Source organism: Echinococcus granulosus, assembly GCF_000524195.1.
Source record: "Echinococcus granulosus chromosome Unknown EG_S00062, whole genome shotgun sequence".
Taxonomy (NCBI): Eukaryota; Metazoa; Platyhelminthes; class Cestoda; order Cyclophyllidea; family Taeniidae; genus Echinococcus; species Echinococcus granulosus.
The window spans coordinates 294,401-309,741 of NW_020170442.1; the positions used below are offsets into that span (position 1 = coordinate 294,401).

General features: G+C 43.9%; 5 protein-coding genes across 5 annotated transcripts in view; 2 read left to right on the plus strand and 3 right to left on the minus strand. All coding sequences in view use genetic code 11, as the record gives it.

Annotated features, from left to right (window-relative positions):
• Nucleotides 1-367, minus strand: part of EGR_06723 (DNA-directed RNA polymerase I subunit RPA2) — a gene marked incomplete at both ends in the record, with an annotated part of 5,600 nt that extends 5,233 nt beyond the window's left edge. The window contains 2 exons of the mRNA XM_024495972.1: nt 1-178; nt 311-367. Coding sequence (XP_024349632.1) covers nt 1-178; nt 311-367 — 235 coding nt within the window. The remainder of the gene's footprint in view (nt 179-310) is intronic.
• A 673-nt stretch (nt 368-1,040) lies between these two features.
• EGR_06724 (Proteasome subunit alpha type-6) lies at nt 1,041-2,048 on the plus strand (the record flags this gene model as incomplete). The annotated part of the gene is made up of 5 exons (XM_024495973.1): nt 1,041-1,116; nt 1,151-1,391; nt 1,423-1,654; nt 1,780-1,916; nt 1,991-2,048. 5 exons carry the CDS (start codon nt 1,041-1,043, stop codon nt 2,046-2,048), a joined length of 744 nt encoding a protein of 247 aa, XP_024349633.1.
• A 313-nt stretch (nt 2,049-2,361) lies between these two features.
• Nucleotides 2,362-2,745, minus strand: EGR_06725 (hypothetical protein; the record flags this gene model as incomplete). Its single annotated transcript, XM_024495974.1, has 1 exon — nt 2,362-2,745. One exon carries the CDS (start codon nt 2,743-2,745, stop codon nt 2,362-2,364), a length of 384 nt encoding a protein of 127 aa, XP_024349634.1.
• A 2,079-nt stretch (nt 2,746-4,824) lies between these two features.
• On the plus strand, nt 4,825-5,178 carry EGR_06726 (hypothetical protein; the record flags this gene model as incomplete). Its single annotated transcript, XM_024495975.1, has 1 exon — nt 4,825-5,178. One exon carries the CDS (start codon nt 4,825-4,827, stop codon nt 5,176-5,178), a length of 354 nt encoding a protein of 117 aa, XP_024349635.1.
• A 7,665-nt stretch (nt 5,179-12,843) lies between these two features.
• Nucleotides 12,844-13,758, minus strand: EGR_06727 (40S ribosomal protein S6; the record flags this gene model as incomplete). The annotated part of the gene is made up of 3 exons (XM_024495976.1): nt 12,844-13,073; nt 13,139-13,628; nt 13,753-13,758. The coding sequence occupies 3 exons, from the start codon at nt 13,756-13,758 to the stop codon at nt 12,844-12,846; spliced, it is 726 nt and encodes a 241-aa protein (XP_024349636.1).
• Nucleotides 13,759-15,341: the final 1,583 nt, after the last annotated feature.

Here is a 15,341-nt window from a genome sequence, read left to right on the forward strand (position 1 = left end):
CTTCATTGTGTTTAGGAAAATCCGATCTCGGCAACCCCGATAGATTGCACGCACTAGACAGTATCATGATGGGAATTTCGCCACCGCCAACTTCAACGATACCCATATCACAATCATTCCGACGAATTCTGACGGCAAGCGAGAGGTTGCCACCGTAAGTTCGACGCGTGCGGCGGCACTATTCATAGCATGAGTCCACGAAATAAAATCTAACCTCATGGGGGAAAATCGTGCAATTCTCCCCTTCTAATCCACGCGGACGACTAATTTCAACTAGCTATTACCAAAAATGAGAGACACCTAAACCTACTTCGATTTTCATAGAGTACTCATCCCCTTGCGACGTGGTTATGTATACAGGTTGCATATACTAAAGCATGCACACTAGCAAATAAGTATACCTTCACCATTCTTTTTATGCAGCTTTTTAGCATAAAGTTAAACGACTGTATATGCATGCGTGCAATTTGATCCATGTTGAAACCCCAACATCCACGCTTAGAGAACGAACCACGTTATAAACAACCAGGCCGTTTAACACATGAACGTAATAAAACCAATAATTTTTAAGGATGAAAATTACGTTTTATTGGAAATAAAAGGGATACTATAGGTACCTAGTTAGGATAAGTTGCTTGTAAAACTTGCAAGTTTTGATTTTGTTTATTTTCAGGACCCAGAATCAGCGCCTAAATTGTTTCTGACAAAATTAATGATGGGCATAATATCAGTGAATAAATAAAATAAGATCAAATAGTGGCACATTTAAAAAAATCAACGGTAATACAAATGTAGTGCAGTTTTAGTAATGCAAGTCGATGGTGGAATTATTTGCGGTCGATAAATTTCTAAGTTGCAGGGATTTTAGTTGCATGTTGTTTGACATTTTGGGGCAAAAATTGTGATACACCTGCCGCAAACTTGGGATACTCCATTTCGCAGCCCTTGTTGTCATATATCTAAATTAATAAATGAGCGCGTTTAAACTGCTACCGCGTAAAACGCGTACTTCGACTACCCTTGCTTGTCACTTGCCAGTCATGGCTGCTGCTAGCACTAGTGGTTTTGATCAGTATATGACTATATTTTCTCCCGAGGGGAGGCTTTTCCAAGTTGGTATGTCAAATTCCAACGCCTTAAACAACACCAGAATACACTTTCAAGGCTATCAGTCTCGATGGCTTGACGTCGGTTGGCATTCGTGGAGAGGACTGTGCTGTTGTTGCTTGCCAGTGCAAGTTGCCAGACAAGTTAATTGATCGTGCTTCTGTGTCGCGACTTTTCTCTCTGACGCCACGCACTGGATGCCTCATGACTGGCATGATGCCTGACTGTAGATCGCAGGTCCAGCGTGCTCGATACGAAGCTGCCAATTTTAAGTATAAATTTGGGTTTGTTATGGTTCTTCGCCCTATTCCACAGTTATGAAATGCCTTGTGATGTTCTTTTAAGACGAATCGGTGAGATTAATCAAGTATACACACAGTCCGCAGAGATGCGACCTCTTGGTTGTTCCATGATGGCTATCTCGTATGACGTTGAGCTTGACTGCCCACAACTTTACAAAACCGATCCCAGTGGCTTTGTTTCCGGTCATCGGGCTGCAGCTGTAGGTACAAAGCAGATGGAAGCAAAGAACTACTTGGAGAAAAAGGTATGTCTTAGACGCGCCCTAAAATCCTGTGTACAACTTCTTGATGCAATTTGGTTCATCTAGTTCCCTTTTCACAGGATGTGTACTATTGATGAATTTGCTTAACTGCATTAATCGCTTTGTAGTTGAGGAAGCAGCAGAAATACACACTAGACGAAGCAATCGAAGCAGCAATCAGTTGCCTCTCACATGTTCTGGCTCTCGAATTTAAGTCTTCAGAGATCGAAATTGGTGTCGTCTCAAGAAATGACCCTATTTTCAGGTAAAAAACTTCGGTTTTTACTTTGGTAGGCTCCTGATGGTGTTTTATTGACGAGCGTACTTTATGCATTGTAGAGCATTGACTCTCGAAGAGATTGATTCCCGTCTCACTCGGATGGCTGAAAAAGACTAGTCTATTAAAGGTTCACTTCTCGCCTTTTTCAGTTTTTTCGCGCGGACTGCGCTAATAGGAGTTTCTGTCAGATCTTTGATGTCGAGTTCGTAGCGTTATTTGGCAAGCGCGTGCTCAGTTCCCATGGTACCCTTACAAGCGCCCCTGCTGTGATGATTATACATAATTTTATAAATGGAATTAATACGATAAGAAGTACAGTGTATCGGACCAAAAAGAGACCACGTTGTCCTAGAGGACACGACAAGTTAGGGGAACGAATTCTGAGTTCATAGCCTGAACCACGATTCGGCTATCCACAGTGCAAGGCCGCCTACTTTAAATTTGTGGAAACAGCCGGGGTAGTGTCTTCTCGAACGGTCTTTGGGAGCAGTAGAGAAGAGTGCGAAATTTGGGGTTTCAGCACCTTGGGAGTCTCCGCACGAGTTCCCATGACATCGATGCCGGGTAGGACGTAGCAGTAATGCGCGACCAACAAGGCACTGGTGGGGTGGTCGTGAGCGATCAGACCTGGGGGGGTCGGCAGGTGCCGCGCCGTTCGAACTAGGTGTGAGAGCATGAATTGCAGCTTGAAGCTCATCGTAGGGTGAGGTCCGTCCGAACCCAAGCGTGCCTGGTGCGCGTCATACTTTCGAATTAAGATTTTACTGGAAACTTGATAACTTACATTCTCGCAAGGGTGCACGGAGAGACACATGCGACAACGACTATTTGAGCTGCAAGAAATGTCGGATGTAGCGGAGCAGATAACAAGGAATACCACAAAAAATTAGGACGGGAGCAAATGCTGTAGAGCTATCCACATTGTAGCAAAAAATCCAAAGGAAACTCCAAAAGAAGGCAAAATTGGAAGTCTGTAGAAAATAGGCACGAATAGGCAGGTGTTAGACACGTTTTGGAGAGACTTGCTAACGGTGGTGCCTACAAACAGGAGTACAAAGTAGACGAAAGCTGTGAACGGGAAAAGGCGTCGAGGTGTCGGACGCAAGCCATGGTTAGAGTGACTAACTTCTAAAAAAGGATCTGGTATTTCCAGCTCTCACCTCCTCACCCTGTGTTAGAGAGAGCAGTTAAGCTATAACTAGACGCCGTAATTTCGCCTAACACGACTGCAGCAACAGCTGATTGAAACCACTAAAGGCACAACATGAGGAGCACAAACCTTTGCTTTACCCCGAAACTCTTTCAGCAAAGGCACACCATCCTCTTTAATGGCGCAGTTGTCAATAGATCATTCCTCAAGTGTCCATCCTCGTTTTATCAATGTTGGAAAGTTGAGGAGATGGGTTAGTTCCGGAGTAAGCTGTTTTGGGTCCATGACAGGAGACTCCTGCAGAGTGATACGGTAGAGATTTGTTGAGTTACTTTGAACATGAATACTTGCGTTGACGATTCCGTTGATATATGAGCAGAATACTATCACAATTTGATGACGGCGATAATGACATCAACCTATGGCAAATATTTTCGGAGGTGATTTGATAAGCGTTGACCGAGTGTAGCGTATGGAGACTTCTCCGAAGGCGAAAGAAGACATAATACTCGGTCAGAATATACATATTTGGCACAGAGAAGGCATTTGGGCTACTGGTATGGCCCGAAAGCCAGCCTGTCCGGCGTGGTACAAAGGCCAAGACAAAATTGGCTCCTAATCAAAACCGAGAGCTAAACAACCATCGTACTACATTAGCCTCTGCGGAATTTGTTTTTTTGGCAAACATTGTCAGTATGCATGATTAAGGACGAAGTAGATACCTTTGTTCGGAATTTTAAACACTATTCACAACTCTGTGGCTATCATTTTGTTACCCACATTTGCAACATATATTTCGCCAGTTTGCAACTGGTTTCAGTTCATCGATGTGGTAACTTAATGACAGAGCATGCTTTTGGACGTATTCCTTTGATCCATTTCGGTTACTCTTCGAAAAATCAATTAGCTAACCTACTCCAACATACCACTTTAATCACTTGGACCCAAACCACGAATTATCGCTCCTTTCCAAACCACCTGAGATGTTAATTTAACGATTTGGCAATCTCTGGTGAGGGACAGCTAAGATACGGTTCCCATCCACTCTGCCTAACTTGCGCCTCAACTATCACAATCAACTTCGGACAAAAAGGCCCTCAATTGTTGCATGCATTTGTGTAGAACACGGTCGAAGATGGTATGACATCATCGCGGCGTCCTCGTCAAGCCCACTTCATCAATCGGGGTAGGGTAAGTCGCCATTTAGGAACAATAAAGTGTAACATGCATCTGCACGGGTTACCGTTCAGCTCGGAGTTACCATCCCACCTGTTTTGCTTACTGGCGTAGAAAAAACATTTGAATTTGTTTGAAATGTTTCCGAAAGGACAAATAACCTCGTATACGTCCTTGTCATGATGTTAACTAATCAGTAACGTACACACTGACGGTCAGATACATCAAGTTTCGAACCTCAACCGGTTGGAGTTTGAGTATCTAACGCTCCTAGTGAACATTTCCCCGTAAATCACTGAGGGAGCATGGTAAGTGCTTTAGAATAGTTTAAAAAAGCACTGTTAAAGATTGTAAGCTGATTGGCAGAATGACTGACAAGAATTGTGCTGTTTGGCCTTAGTGTAACTAACTGTGTGTCGTAGTCTCATGCCTCCCACGCGGACAGGCACCGTGACCCCTTGCAGATCCGATTAAATAACCACACTGCCAGTCAGCACACCCCAGCGATTGAGGATACTTCCGAATTCATTTTGTAAATACACACGCACACCCCCGCAGCGATAGGGAATGAATTTAAGCGCGTGCCGAAGTGGATTGGAATCACAAGGTGGACACGTAGAGACCGAGAGAGGCCCCATGGCACTAAGCTTATCAGTAACAACGGTGTTGGCATTCCTTCTTCTCCTGCTTTTCGTGGCTGTACCCTCAACAGAGGCAGCGTCAGTAGTGGAGACGGTAGAGCGAGCAAAATTCCAGCCAGAAAGTCTCACACCAGCAGTATGGAGAGCTGCTGCCAAACAAGTTGCTAAGAAAGTCGGCAAGGCAATCACCCAGTTCGCTATCTACGAGGCCGCCGAAAAAGCCGTAGTGAGTGCCTACGATAAAGCGTCGAAGTGGATCAAGCGGCGTTTCAACAGGTAGAAGTCATATATCTGGCACCGTGCCTGAATCTACACTTATTCATGCACATGACCCACTCCTGCCCATTATTACTGTTTGAATTCCTCTACCTTTTGTTCACATCAACAGATCTTTTAAAATAAAAGACATCTAAATTTATATTTTACCGATTTCCAATCCCTGACACCAGCACGATGGAAAAACAAAAATGTAGCATATCACACAGTAAACAAATGTCACAGAGTTAGCAGTCGGAGTCGCGAACTGACTTTTTTGTGTACAGGCAACGTGCGCATCTTCTCATCCGGTTATTCCCTGGTTGATCAGATTTTTAGGTAATATTGGTTACTTTCAATGAAAACACTGTGTGACCCCTTCTACTAGGGGAGACTGCGACCACTGACCAACCGAACTACTTAGGCTACTAACATTCCCTGAATCCGTAACTTAATTGTCATTGATGTCACTCTCCCAAAAATTAACTATAGGGATTAGTAAAGTAGTTCTGTAGGAAAAATAACAAAATTACTTCCCCGTTCACCACTACATCGTCATTGACACAAACTCACCTAAATGATAAATGGATCAAGCTTGAAATCAGAAAAGAGGGGGCTCTTACTACGTTTCCAATGAGTGAGGACAGAGTGTATCCTCGCCTGCTTCAAACTCATTACACGCATTTACTGCATCAGAATGATACACCGCATCTAGCCTCTTCACAGAAAGTCACTAATTCCACGGTCACATTCTTCGCGTCACTTGTAACAAGTCTCGGATGTGCAATTTAAATATACCCCTTCCGACTTCTTACGCTCCAATTAGGAATCTGAAGACGCTTTCCATCTCAGCTTAGTGGATTTGATGCGCTGTGGATGACTGAAATGCAATTTATTGTTTCAACATTAATGATTACGTAGAAAAGTATCATTTAAAAGCTTTTCCAAAAAATCTCCAGGTAATTATAAGACAATAACCTATCTGACTGCTTGCACCTTGCATGTTGGAGATACCTTCAGTCAATGATACAGGGACATTTAAAGAGATCAAATAATTGACAATAGAATAATGCAGGTCAGCCCTTGAATAGGTTCTGAATTTTTCGGAAAATGGATAAGTTCTATTGTCCCAACGTCTTTTCGCCAACACGAAGTTTTGCAGACCGACTTCGTCTGTTCTCAAGAAGCTCCGCACTTGTGGGCTGTATAGGTCCAGCAATCTATTACACCAAGAAGTGTGCATGCATTATTAAATCAAACTTCGCCTGCGACATAGGTGACGTCGAAGTGACGTCTTAGTCTTACAAAACATGAAACCATTACAGGCAAAGAGACACATATCCTACGTGGCCAAAACTGCGCGTTTTACACAAAAACATGTTTAATAAGGAGGATGATCAACATGAAATCATACGTAAGGCACATCCACCGCAAATTCACTGCAAAATACACCAGCATTAAACTGTTCTAGGGTTGGCAATGGCGTTTTGACTAGTGGTACGGGACAACAATCGGACGTATACAACTGCCACCCTCATAAAATACTAGTGTCAGTGCATTTGAAGGAAATAGCTTCTGACAGCAGCCAATTCTACATTGCAAATATCTTGGGGCAAAGTGAGTTCTCGTTCGTGACAACATAGCGTCCCTCCTCTGCAAGGGTGCACAAATATGGGAGAGCCAACTTCGATCCAAATACGGACGTACAAAATCAGTTGGTGGTACTGTCGTACTGGCGTATTCATTTAACAGAATAATACATTTTCATTGTTTCGAAATATGCTTCGACCTTTGTCGTACAAATGAGTGAACAAGTAGCCAACCATAATGTGACTGCTTATAGCACAAAGAAATATGCAAACCTGTAGCCAGAGATTGGGGGTTTGTTCATTCCAAGAATATCTGTGGTGACTTTCTACTGAGGAGGAGTCGGCCAGACGCTGAGCAAGCCCATGAGCATGACAGCCTTTCATAGCGAAGGCTCGCTTGACCAATCGATCCTCGAGGGAGTGAAAGGAGATGACCGCCACCCGCCCAGCCGGACGCAGTAACCGATGGGCTGCCTCCAGACCCGTGCACAGCTCGTTGAGCTCATCGTTGACGAAAATACGCAGCGCCTGAAATACCTGTGTGGCCAAGTGGCTGCTCGGGTGCCCGCCACCCGCTCCTCTCGTCCTCTGTCTGCAAGTGACATGTTGCTAACATCCTTGCAGTCATTCTACGGTGCCTAAAACCTGCGCACCACATCCCATTCACGGCTAGCTAGTACTGAAAGTCGTTCTCTCAAGCTATTCCTATCTTTCACCAGACCCAACGCTCATTAAACTGGCATCTCTTCGGCCACAAGCCACTTCATTTGGGTACAATTTACGTCTTTCTGTGTGCTCAGAAAGCTCCAATAGTACTATTTTCGCCTAAAGTAATGCAAATAACGATGCCTCCCTGCCCAGTTAATTGAAGAATACTTAGACAGGGGAGAGAGAGAGAGAGAGAGAGAAGGACCTGCACTCAAGAGGACTAACGACAGAGACGACGAGATTGGCGAGTTGTGTGGTGGTACGGAGGGGTCCCAGAGTACCGCGGTACTCCACCACGGCGTTGGCGATGCGTCGGGCGAACCTTTCATCGCCGTAGACTTTGAAGATACGCGCCAGGTGTGAGGCACTAAGCTTATTCAACACGTCCGCCGCTGACGGATCCTCCGCCGACACCTTGGCCTCCTCCCTTCTGCTTCAAAACAATCAACCAACTAGTGCAAGGCGCTACGGCAGCCACAGTCAACAGGCGCACCGAACCGATAATTTAAGTCGATACGGTGTGGGTGGTGGCTCCTGTGACGTGCCAACAGTGTGATATGCGATGTTAGTTAAAGTAATGGGAATATTCCAGTACAGTCGTCACTATTTTGTGCAAATCGTAGACGCACCGGAATCGGCGTAAGATTAACCGCATTTTTGGGTTATGTACCTACTTGAATTGCAGACTACACAAAAGCGTGTGCCTGGTTTATAGCCCTGAAAATGATTGCAAGGTATGAATACGTATTTGTTAATTTATTTTTTGGATATCGGATGCTTAAAAATGAACAAACGTTGAAGGCATTTTTTATTATGCGAAATCCCAATAGGATATGTCAACATAAACTGCTTCAAAAAGACAAAACGCTTTCATCGAAGTCTTCATATCAGTTTTTAAAAAAAAACTGTAGGTATTTCTAGCTATGACTGGAAGGACAAAATAGTACTTGTAAAACATTTCACTACTTTGAGATGAGATATGTCAAGAGACCATTCAGGTAATAAAAATTACATCCTTAGATCTACGAGTACGTGACGCTGCACCAATTGGCTAATTTTCCACATACATGCACCAAAGGCAGACGCAGATGTTGGGGTGACAGGTGAGTGGCAAGACCCCGATGGATGAAAATCGAGGTAGAGGCACAAGCTCACCTAAATGGGTTTGAGGTGGTCATGCGCATGTCGAGGGGTGCGGCTCTGCCGACCCCGAAGCCACGTGTCGGGGAGTCCATTTGCATTGAACTTGCGCCGATGTCCATCAGGACACCATCTACGCTGCCGAGCGGGCATCCCATCTTGCTCAGAAGGCCGAGGGCTTGACTGAAACGACCCTGTACTGCCACCACCCGTCTAAAGTGACATTATACTTCATAGGCTGTGCTGTTGCAAGTATTTACTCTAATGCACCAAGACCCAATGACAGTCATCCTTTAGGCCACACTGTGCCCATGTTTTTAATAACTGTACCATCTTTTGCCGTGCCTATGAAATCCTTCTCCGATGATAGAGGTATGTTAATAAAAGTATTTAATACGAAAGAGAAAAAAATCATAGATTTTTTTCCCCCCCCCCATCCATCAGATGCATCCATCGTATATTGACCTTTCAGTGACTTTCCTTTCACTTGATCATAACTGGATCTCAGCAATCGACCTTTAAGAGGCTCATACACTATTTTGATAAATCAAGTGCATGTACATGTTTTAGTGTATGTTTATCCTGACAATGGGAACATGCGTGGACAACGGATGGGTATCGTGTTCCAAGTAGGCGTTCGGTTGGTTTGTAACTGATTACACATCTATAAAAAGCATCAGTACTAGGTGCCGAAATATCAACAATGAGAGGCTCAATCCAATTGAGTAACACAGAAGACAGTGAAAAAGTGAAGAAGCATGCCAGGTTAGCAGTGAATCATTATAGAGACAATGAGTTGACAGCAAGTTGTGAAGAGCTATTTTGGGGAGAAACCTACATTTTCAACTGATAATATAAACGTTGATATTTAGCAAAACTAGGCTCCAGATCCATGCCTCTAAAATACAAACATTCATAGACACCAGATTGTAACCAACTTTCTTAATTTATCATGAAAGCAATTCGCTATTTCCCATTGCTGGATTGCCATCAACTTGACAGCAAACGGTTTAGTCATATCTGGAAAACAGGAAAAAGACTATTTTCCTAGCATCAGCAATTCCAATTCCGAATAGAAATTGATTATATCTGCTTCTAACATTATTTTTATACACCACAGCAAATTTTTGATGGAAATTATTTAGATGGTAGGAGTGGGGGGTGACCCATACCTGCTGGTTGAGGCGGAGAGTTCTTGAGCATAACGCACGGCCTGAGGATCGCGATCAAGACAGTAAACGGTGATTTCGGGGCATGCGGATAAGAGGGCACGTGTATGACCTCCTGCACCGAAGGTCAAGTCGACAAATCTCTGCAGACAAGAAACAGAAGGCGAGACTATGCTAGTGAAAAACTGTTCGTCACAGCACTTAAGATTTCGCGCAATCACCAACCTGTCATAGAGATCAGGCAGAACACTTTTTAATAATATAAGGTGGAAAAGCAGTACCCTAGCCAGTGCCGACCCCTCATTTATCAGTAGTTAAAGAAACCATAAACCGTGGCAGTTTATACACACCAACCGGTGGCATCCCATTTCACTTAATCATACCCTCAGCCATTTGCACGACTAATCACTCGGCATTCATAGTTCAGTTGATATGATCGATAACTTTCGTCGCCAAAATATACACCGATATGCGCTGTTGAAATGTCCGGATCCGATGCCGTTTAGTAGTTCAACTGCACCATACTTCTCCCCAACTAATAATTATGGAGCCGCACTGAGCAAGATTTTACGATAGTCAGCTAGAAGGCATCGTAGGGACGTAGACTCTTAGCAAAGAGCGTGATAGTCAATAAGAATTCGCAAAATTCTATAAGACTTTAAATACAACTATTCGACCCGTAGGCATTTGAAATCACGAAATCCTTGGTGTGAAAATGAAAAATACGGGTTTTGAAGTCCCAAAGTCTTGCATGCAGTTCTTCACTACGTCACCACTAGACTAGACATTAGCCATGGGAATCAAAGTTGAGTGTACGGGTGAGAAGATACGGGATCTCCGAGCATACCAACTCAATATGATAAACGTAACTTGACAATTTTAGATATTTTAATCTATCGCTTTACCGGGACACTCATTAATGAACAATAGTTCCCAACACAAAACCAAATCTTTGCCCATTTGATAGCAGTTTGGTGAATCGGATGCCGAGAGCGGATTTCAAGCTGACCTCAGAAGTGCCGAGAAACCTATAATCAGGATTCGAAACCACAATTCTATTTTCAATTATATGCGGCCTACTTAATTTATCTTTAGTAACAGCTGAACCAAGACTGTGAAAGCACGAGTACTAACGTGCACTAAACTGGTAACGTCACTACTTCGCACTTGAATTGCCTATTGCTACGATTTGTTAAAGCTTGAAAAAACTTGTGGAATACATGCGATCCCCTACGTGCTTTAAGGAGCATTGCTATGCGCTTGTCTGTCAGTACGGTACGGCTCTACCATCCTCCCACTTTGACTTCAAGCCCACAGAGTAACGGCAGTTGGACCTAAAAGAACTGATTCCGCGCTGAAGCAGAAGCTTTCCGACAAACACGTGAAACATTTGGAGAAGACACAATAGCAGAGAGCGCCATCCGGAAGATAGAGTTTAAACCATTGTAATCTGGAAGAAGTCGGTACCAAATTACTCAACGATGGTGATTCACTGACTTCAAAAACACCCTGCCCTATTTGTGCTGTCATACTATTAAACTAATTCGAGATTAACTCACCAGCAATAACCTTTAGTATTGCTTAACTTCGGTAATGAAACAATTCGTTCACAACTAAATCAGCTGAGAAGTGAATATCGTGATGGTAGCTACTAAGCAGATGAGTAGTCGGACGGCATGCAGTCACAAACGACAAAAAAAACCTACCATGACCATCAATTTGTTTTCATTGCCCCAACCCATAAAAGGTGCGATTTCCTGGTCGTGCTGAAAGAACCATAGTAAAGAAAGCTTCTGTGATCCAGTGCCAAGTAAAAACATACCACTGGTTAACCCCAACCTAACCACTCGTCGCAAAATTCTACACTCCCAGGTATAAAACGCCACCTTGGAACAATGCCCGCTTTGTGTATACCTATGCGGAGTGGACTTCAGAGGGAATTGCTTACTGAGTGAAGACCCAATGACTACAGCCAAGGTCCGTCTACTCTATACTACCCCACCCAACTCGAGAGTAAGAAAACCATTTGAGGAACAGACAGCCAGTCTATGATGAGAAATTCCTCTCCTTACCCTTACAAGGCAACGCAGGATCCCATACCCCGTTTTTCAAATGAGGCCATAAGAAGATCTCATTTTGCATCTTTAGACGAAAGGGAGCTACCACCTGATCAATCATAGTGACCATCACCTTCGGATTAGACAACCACGCGGAGCATAACGCACATTTAGGAAAGGAGGCTGGCTAAGAGCAGAGGCGACTACGACTGGGCTTTTTGTTTTAAGAGACAGAAGGAATCACGAAGTCGGGATTTACACAAACCAATTGGGTTACAAGCCCCATAGATTAATATTTTAGCAAGTTTGCCACATTTACAAAATTGCACGAACTTACCTGCCCACCTTGTATTTCACGAAGTGAATAGAGTCAAGACAGTCTCCAACTGTTTTACTTACGCCAAGACCCACTTACAACAATCGGAAAAAACAATAGCTAGTGCACATGCGATGGCACCTGAGGTGCAAAAACACTAAAAAACACAACTACCTGTCCGCGACGCGGTCTGAGGTACTCAATAACTTCATTAACGAGAACAGGAACATGCGGAGGATCAGCCACTGATTCCAACACACCAGTCGAAAAACGTGCGAGTGACTTGCCGACAGCCATCCGATATGCCAATTCTTGCAACACCTGCCAAAACGAATTAACCCGAGATTAATAGATTGAGTTAACCCAAACCCACAGCCACACACAAGGGCGACTATCCGGAATCCCGACACTCGCCAAGTCACATGCCTCGTGGATTTCACAAGTGCACGGAGGAACTGCTGATGATCCGCCAGTAGCCTCAAACTATGCACTGAACCTACAAAGCCCAGAAACAGCGAACCGCCCTCCCAAGAGCTAAAAAGCCTAATCTAAACCTTCGAAGTACTGGTAGCAAGTCTAAAATATTAAGTGCATTCATGGGTAATTAACATTATACGCACAACTATAGCGACCCAAGCAAGCACGAACGAATTAAAACCCCCACAAGCATGCAACTAAAAAACGACACACCAAATGTGCAATTTATTAAAACTATTCTTCAGAAGTAGCCTTGGATTCACGAAGTGATCGACTTCGTGAACGTCTCTTTTCATCCCGAGCCTGCTTACGGCGAACGGCGATCATTTTCGCGTACTCTGTTTCCAGCTCCTTACGGATGGCAATACGCCTCTTTTTTAGAGCTCTATGTCTTCGTTTTCTCTGGAGGCGGATGGGAGTTGTGAGACGCTGAATCTTTGGGGCCTTACTACGCGGCTTCTTGCCTTAACAAGAGAGCGTTATAAGATGTCATGACTAACCACAAAACCTAAGTAAAAAATCCGTTTACCTTCTTTCGCCGGAAGAGGCTTGCGGACGACAAATTGCCGGACATCGTCTGCTTTATCGAGGTTGAAAAGTCTTCGAATTTTGGAGGCACGCTTAGGGCCGAGACGCCTTGGCACGCTTACGTCGGTGAGGCCGGGGATATCGCCTTCACCCTTCCTAATGACTATAAGGTTTAGAGCACTCAGATTGCTATCAACAATGCAACCCCGAACGCTCTTCCTCTTCCTGGTACCCTTACGTCGGGGATTATAGCATTTGCCTTTTGACAACAGCAATCGCACCCGTCCGTTAGTAAGGACCCCTTGCTTCATTGGAAAGCCTTGTTTATCATTTCCGCCTGTAATTTTCACGATGTATCCCTTCCACTCATCTCCCAAAAAGTCTACCGGCATCTCGGTAGCCATTCTCTTATCATAGAACGGCCGGAGCTTATGGTCATCGTCAATCTCCAGGCACTTTTGTGTGCCATTAGCTGGATAGGCAATATTGACCTACATATACATTTTAAACAGTTGCAGCATCATGAAAATATAGAGCATAGTCTTGAGCGCATCAAAATGCATCACTATGAGTAAATAAGCAAAAGACAAAGCCAAGATTAGAAAAAGCACCCACCTTCATATGGAGACAAAGTGCCTCACGCAAGACTTAAACAAAGCACCTACGCCCATTAAAACAATTAGATTAAGATCTTGGAGACACAACTTTTTCAATTCGTAACGGCAAAAACGTTTTATTTAAAATGATAGCTAAAATAATTTAGTCTACTAATTTTAATTAAAATGTTGCTATTCAACAACTTTTACGTCATATTCTACAAACACGTTATAAGTGAATGCTTACTTGCACAAAAGTCACTATCAAAAATGGACATTTTAATAAGTCCCTAGCAAAAAGTTCAAAATAATAACTGCAATGAACGGCATCTCGTGTTCATTAATATTTCCCCACGCTGCGCTTTGAGTGAAGTCATAATCAGGCCAGCTACTTTGCAGATCGTATGATACTAACGCAACAAAAGGGCAAGTTGGTAACTACTACAACCAAAATGGTATGTCATAGGGTATGTGTACTGCAATGCCTTCTTTATTGCACCCTTTGTTTGGGTTTTGGGGACACTTAATGTAGCGTCCCGGGACTCCCTGAAGACGAAAGAAGACAAAATACTCGGGCGGAATATACATTCAGCGCAGAGGTGTCTGAGCTATTGGCATGGCCCAAAAGGCCAGCCCACCTAGTGAGGCACAAGGGGGCTAATTCAAAGTCCAAAAGTGGCGCCTCATTAGAAACGAGGGATGAACCACCATTGTATTACACTTATGTTCCGGCCTTTGCTATTCACGCAGGGCTTCTTTACGCCAACATTACATACACCTACCTGGTTTTATCTCTTCTATGATTGTAGGTAGCACGCGAAGCGCAAAATTTGTGGCGGGGGAAGGCAAACCCGATTCCTAAGGACAGTTACCCTGGTTTCTATTAAGAGATGCTAAACAAACAGGAGCATATGCCACAGCTGGGGAATCGGTAAAGTGTCGATGATGACGTCTGCTGTAGGCGACTATTCCAGCCCTGTATTCTGTAGGAATGCCACTAACAACTCGAACGACACTAGCCGTGAACCATTTGGAAAATTTTTTACAGGCTGTCTACCATACTGATATGAAGATGCACATTAAGTGAACACCACCTCTACCCTACTACTAGTTGGAATAGACACAATACCTTTTCCTCACGAAACTGTTTTAGACACAGTCCTTTATTAAAAGACTGCTTTCAGGTTAGTGCCCTTATGACCAGCGGTGGGCATACAATATGATCAGCATACAGCCCCTTCCCTTAATATGGATTCCGTACAGGACAAAATTTCAGATCCTGTGGAATTTCCTAGAAGGATCGGTGCTGTTGCAGCCAGATATCAGCTTAGCTACACGCAAATTCGATGATTGGTGCGGTTGGTTCGTGAGTGTTTCCAAACAGCACCAACTGCGTTGTGATGGCCGACGCGGGAGGTTAACCAGAGGAATTGTCGGGAACGACATTCAAAGATGAGGTGACTAACGTAAAACCTTGTTTCCTTGTTTAACTCTTCGTTTTGGTTTCGCCGGCACTTAAGGTCCGCCTTTGTGCTTCCACTGGGCGTCACGGCTTTTGGGCGGTGCAAGAAGCCCCTCAGCTCTACTGTACGTCAGCCATACACTCAC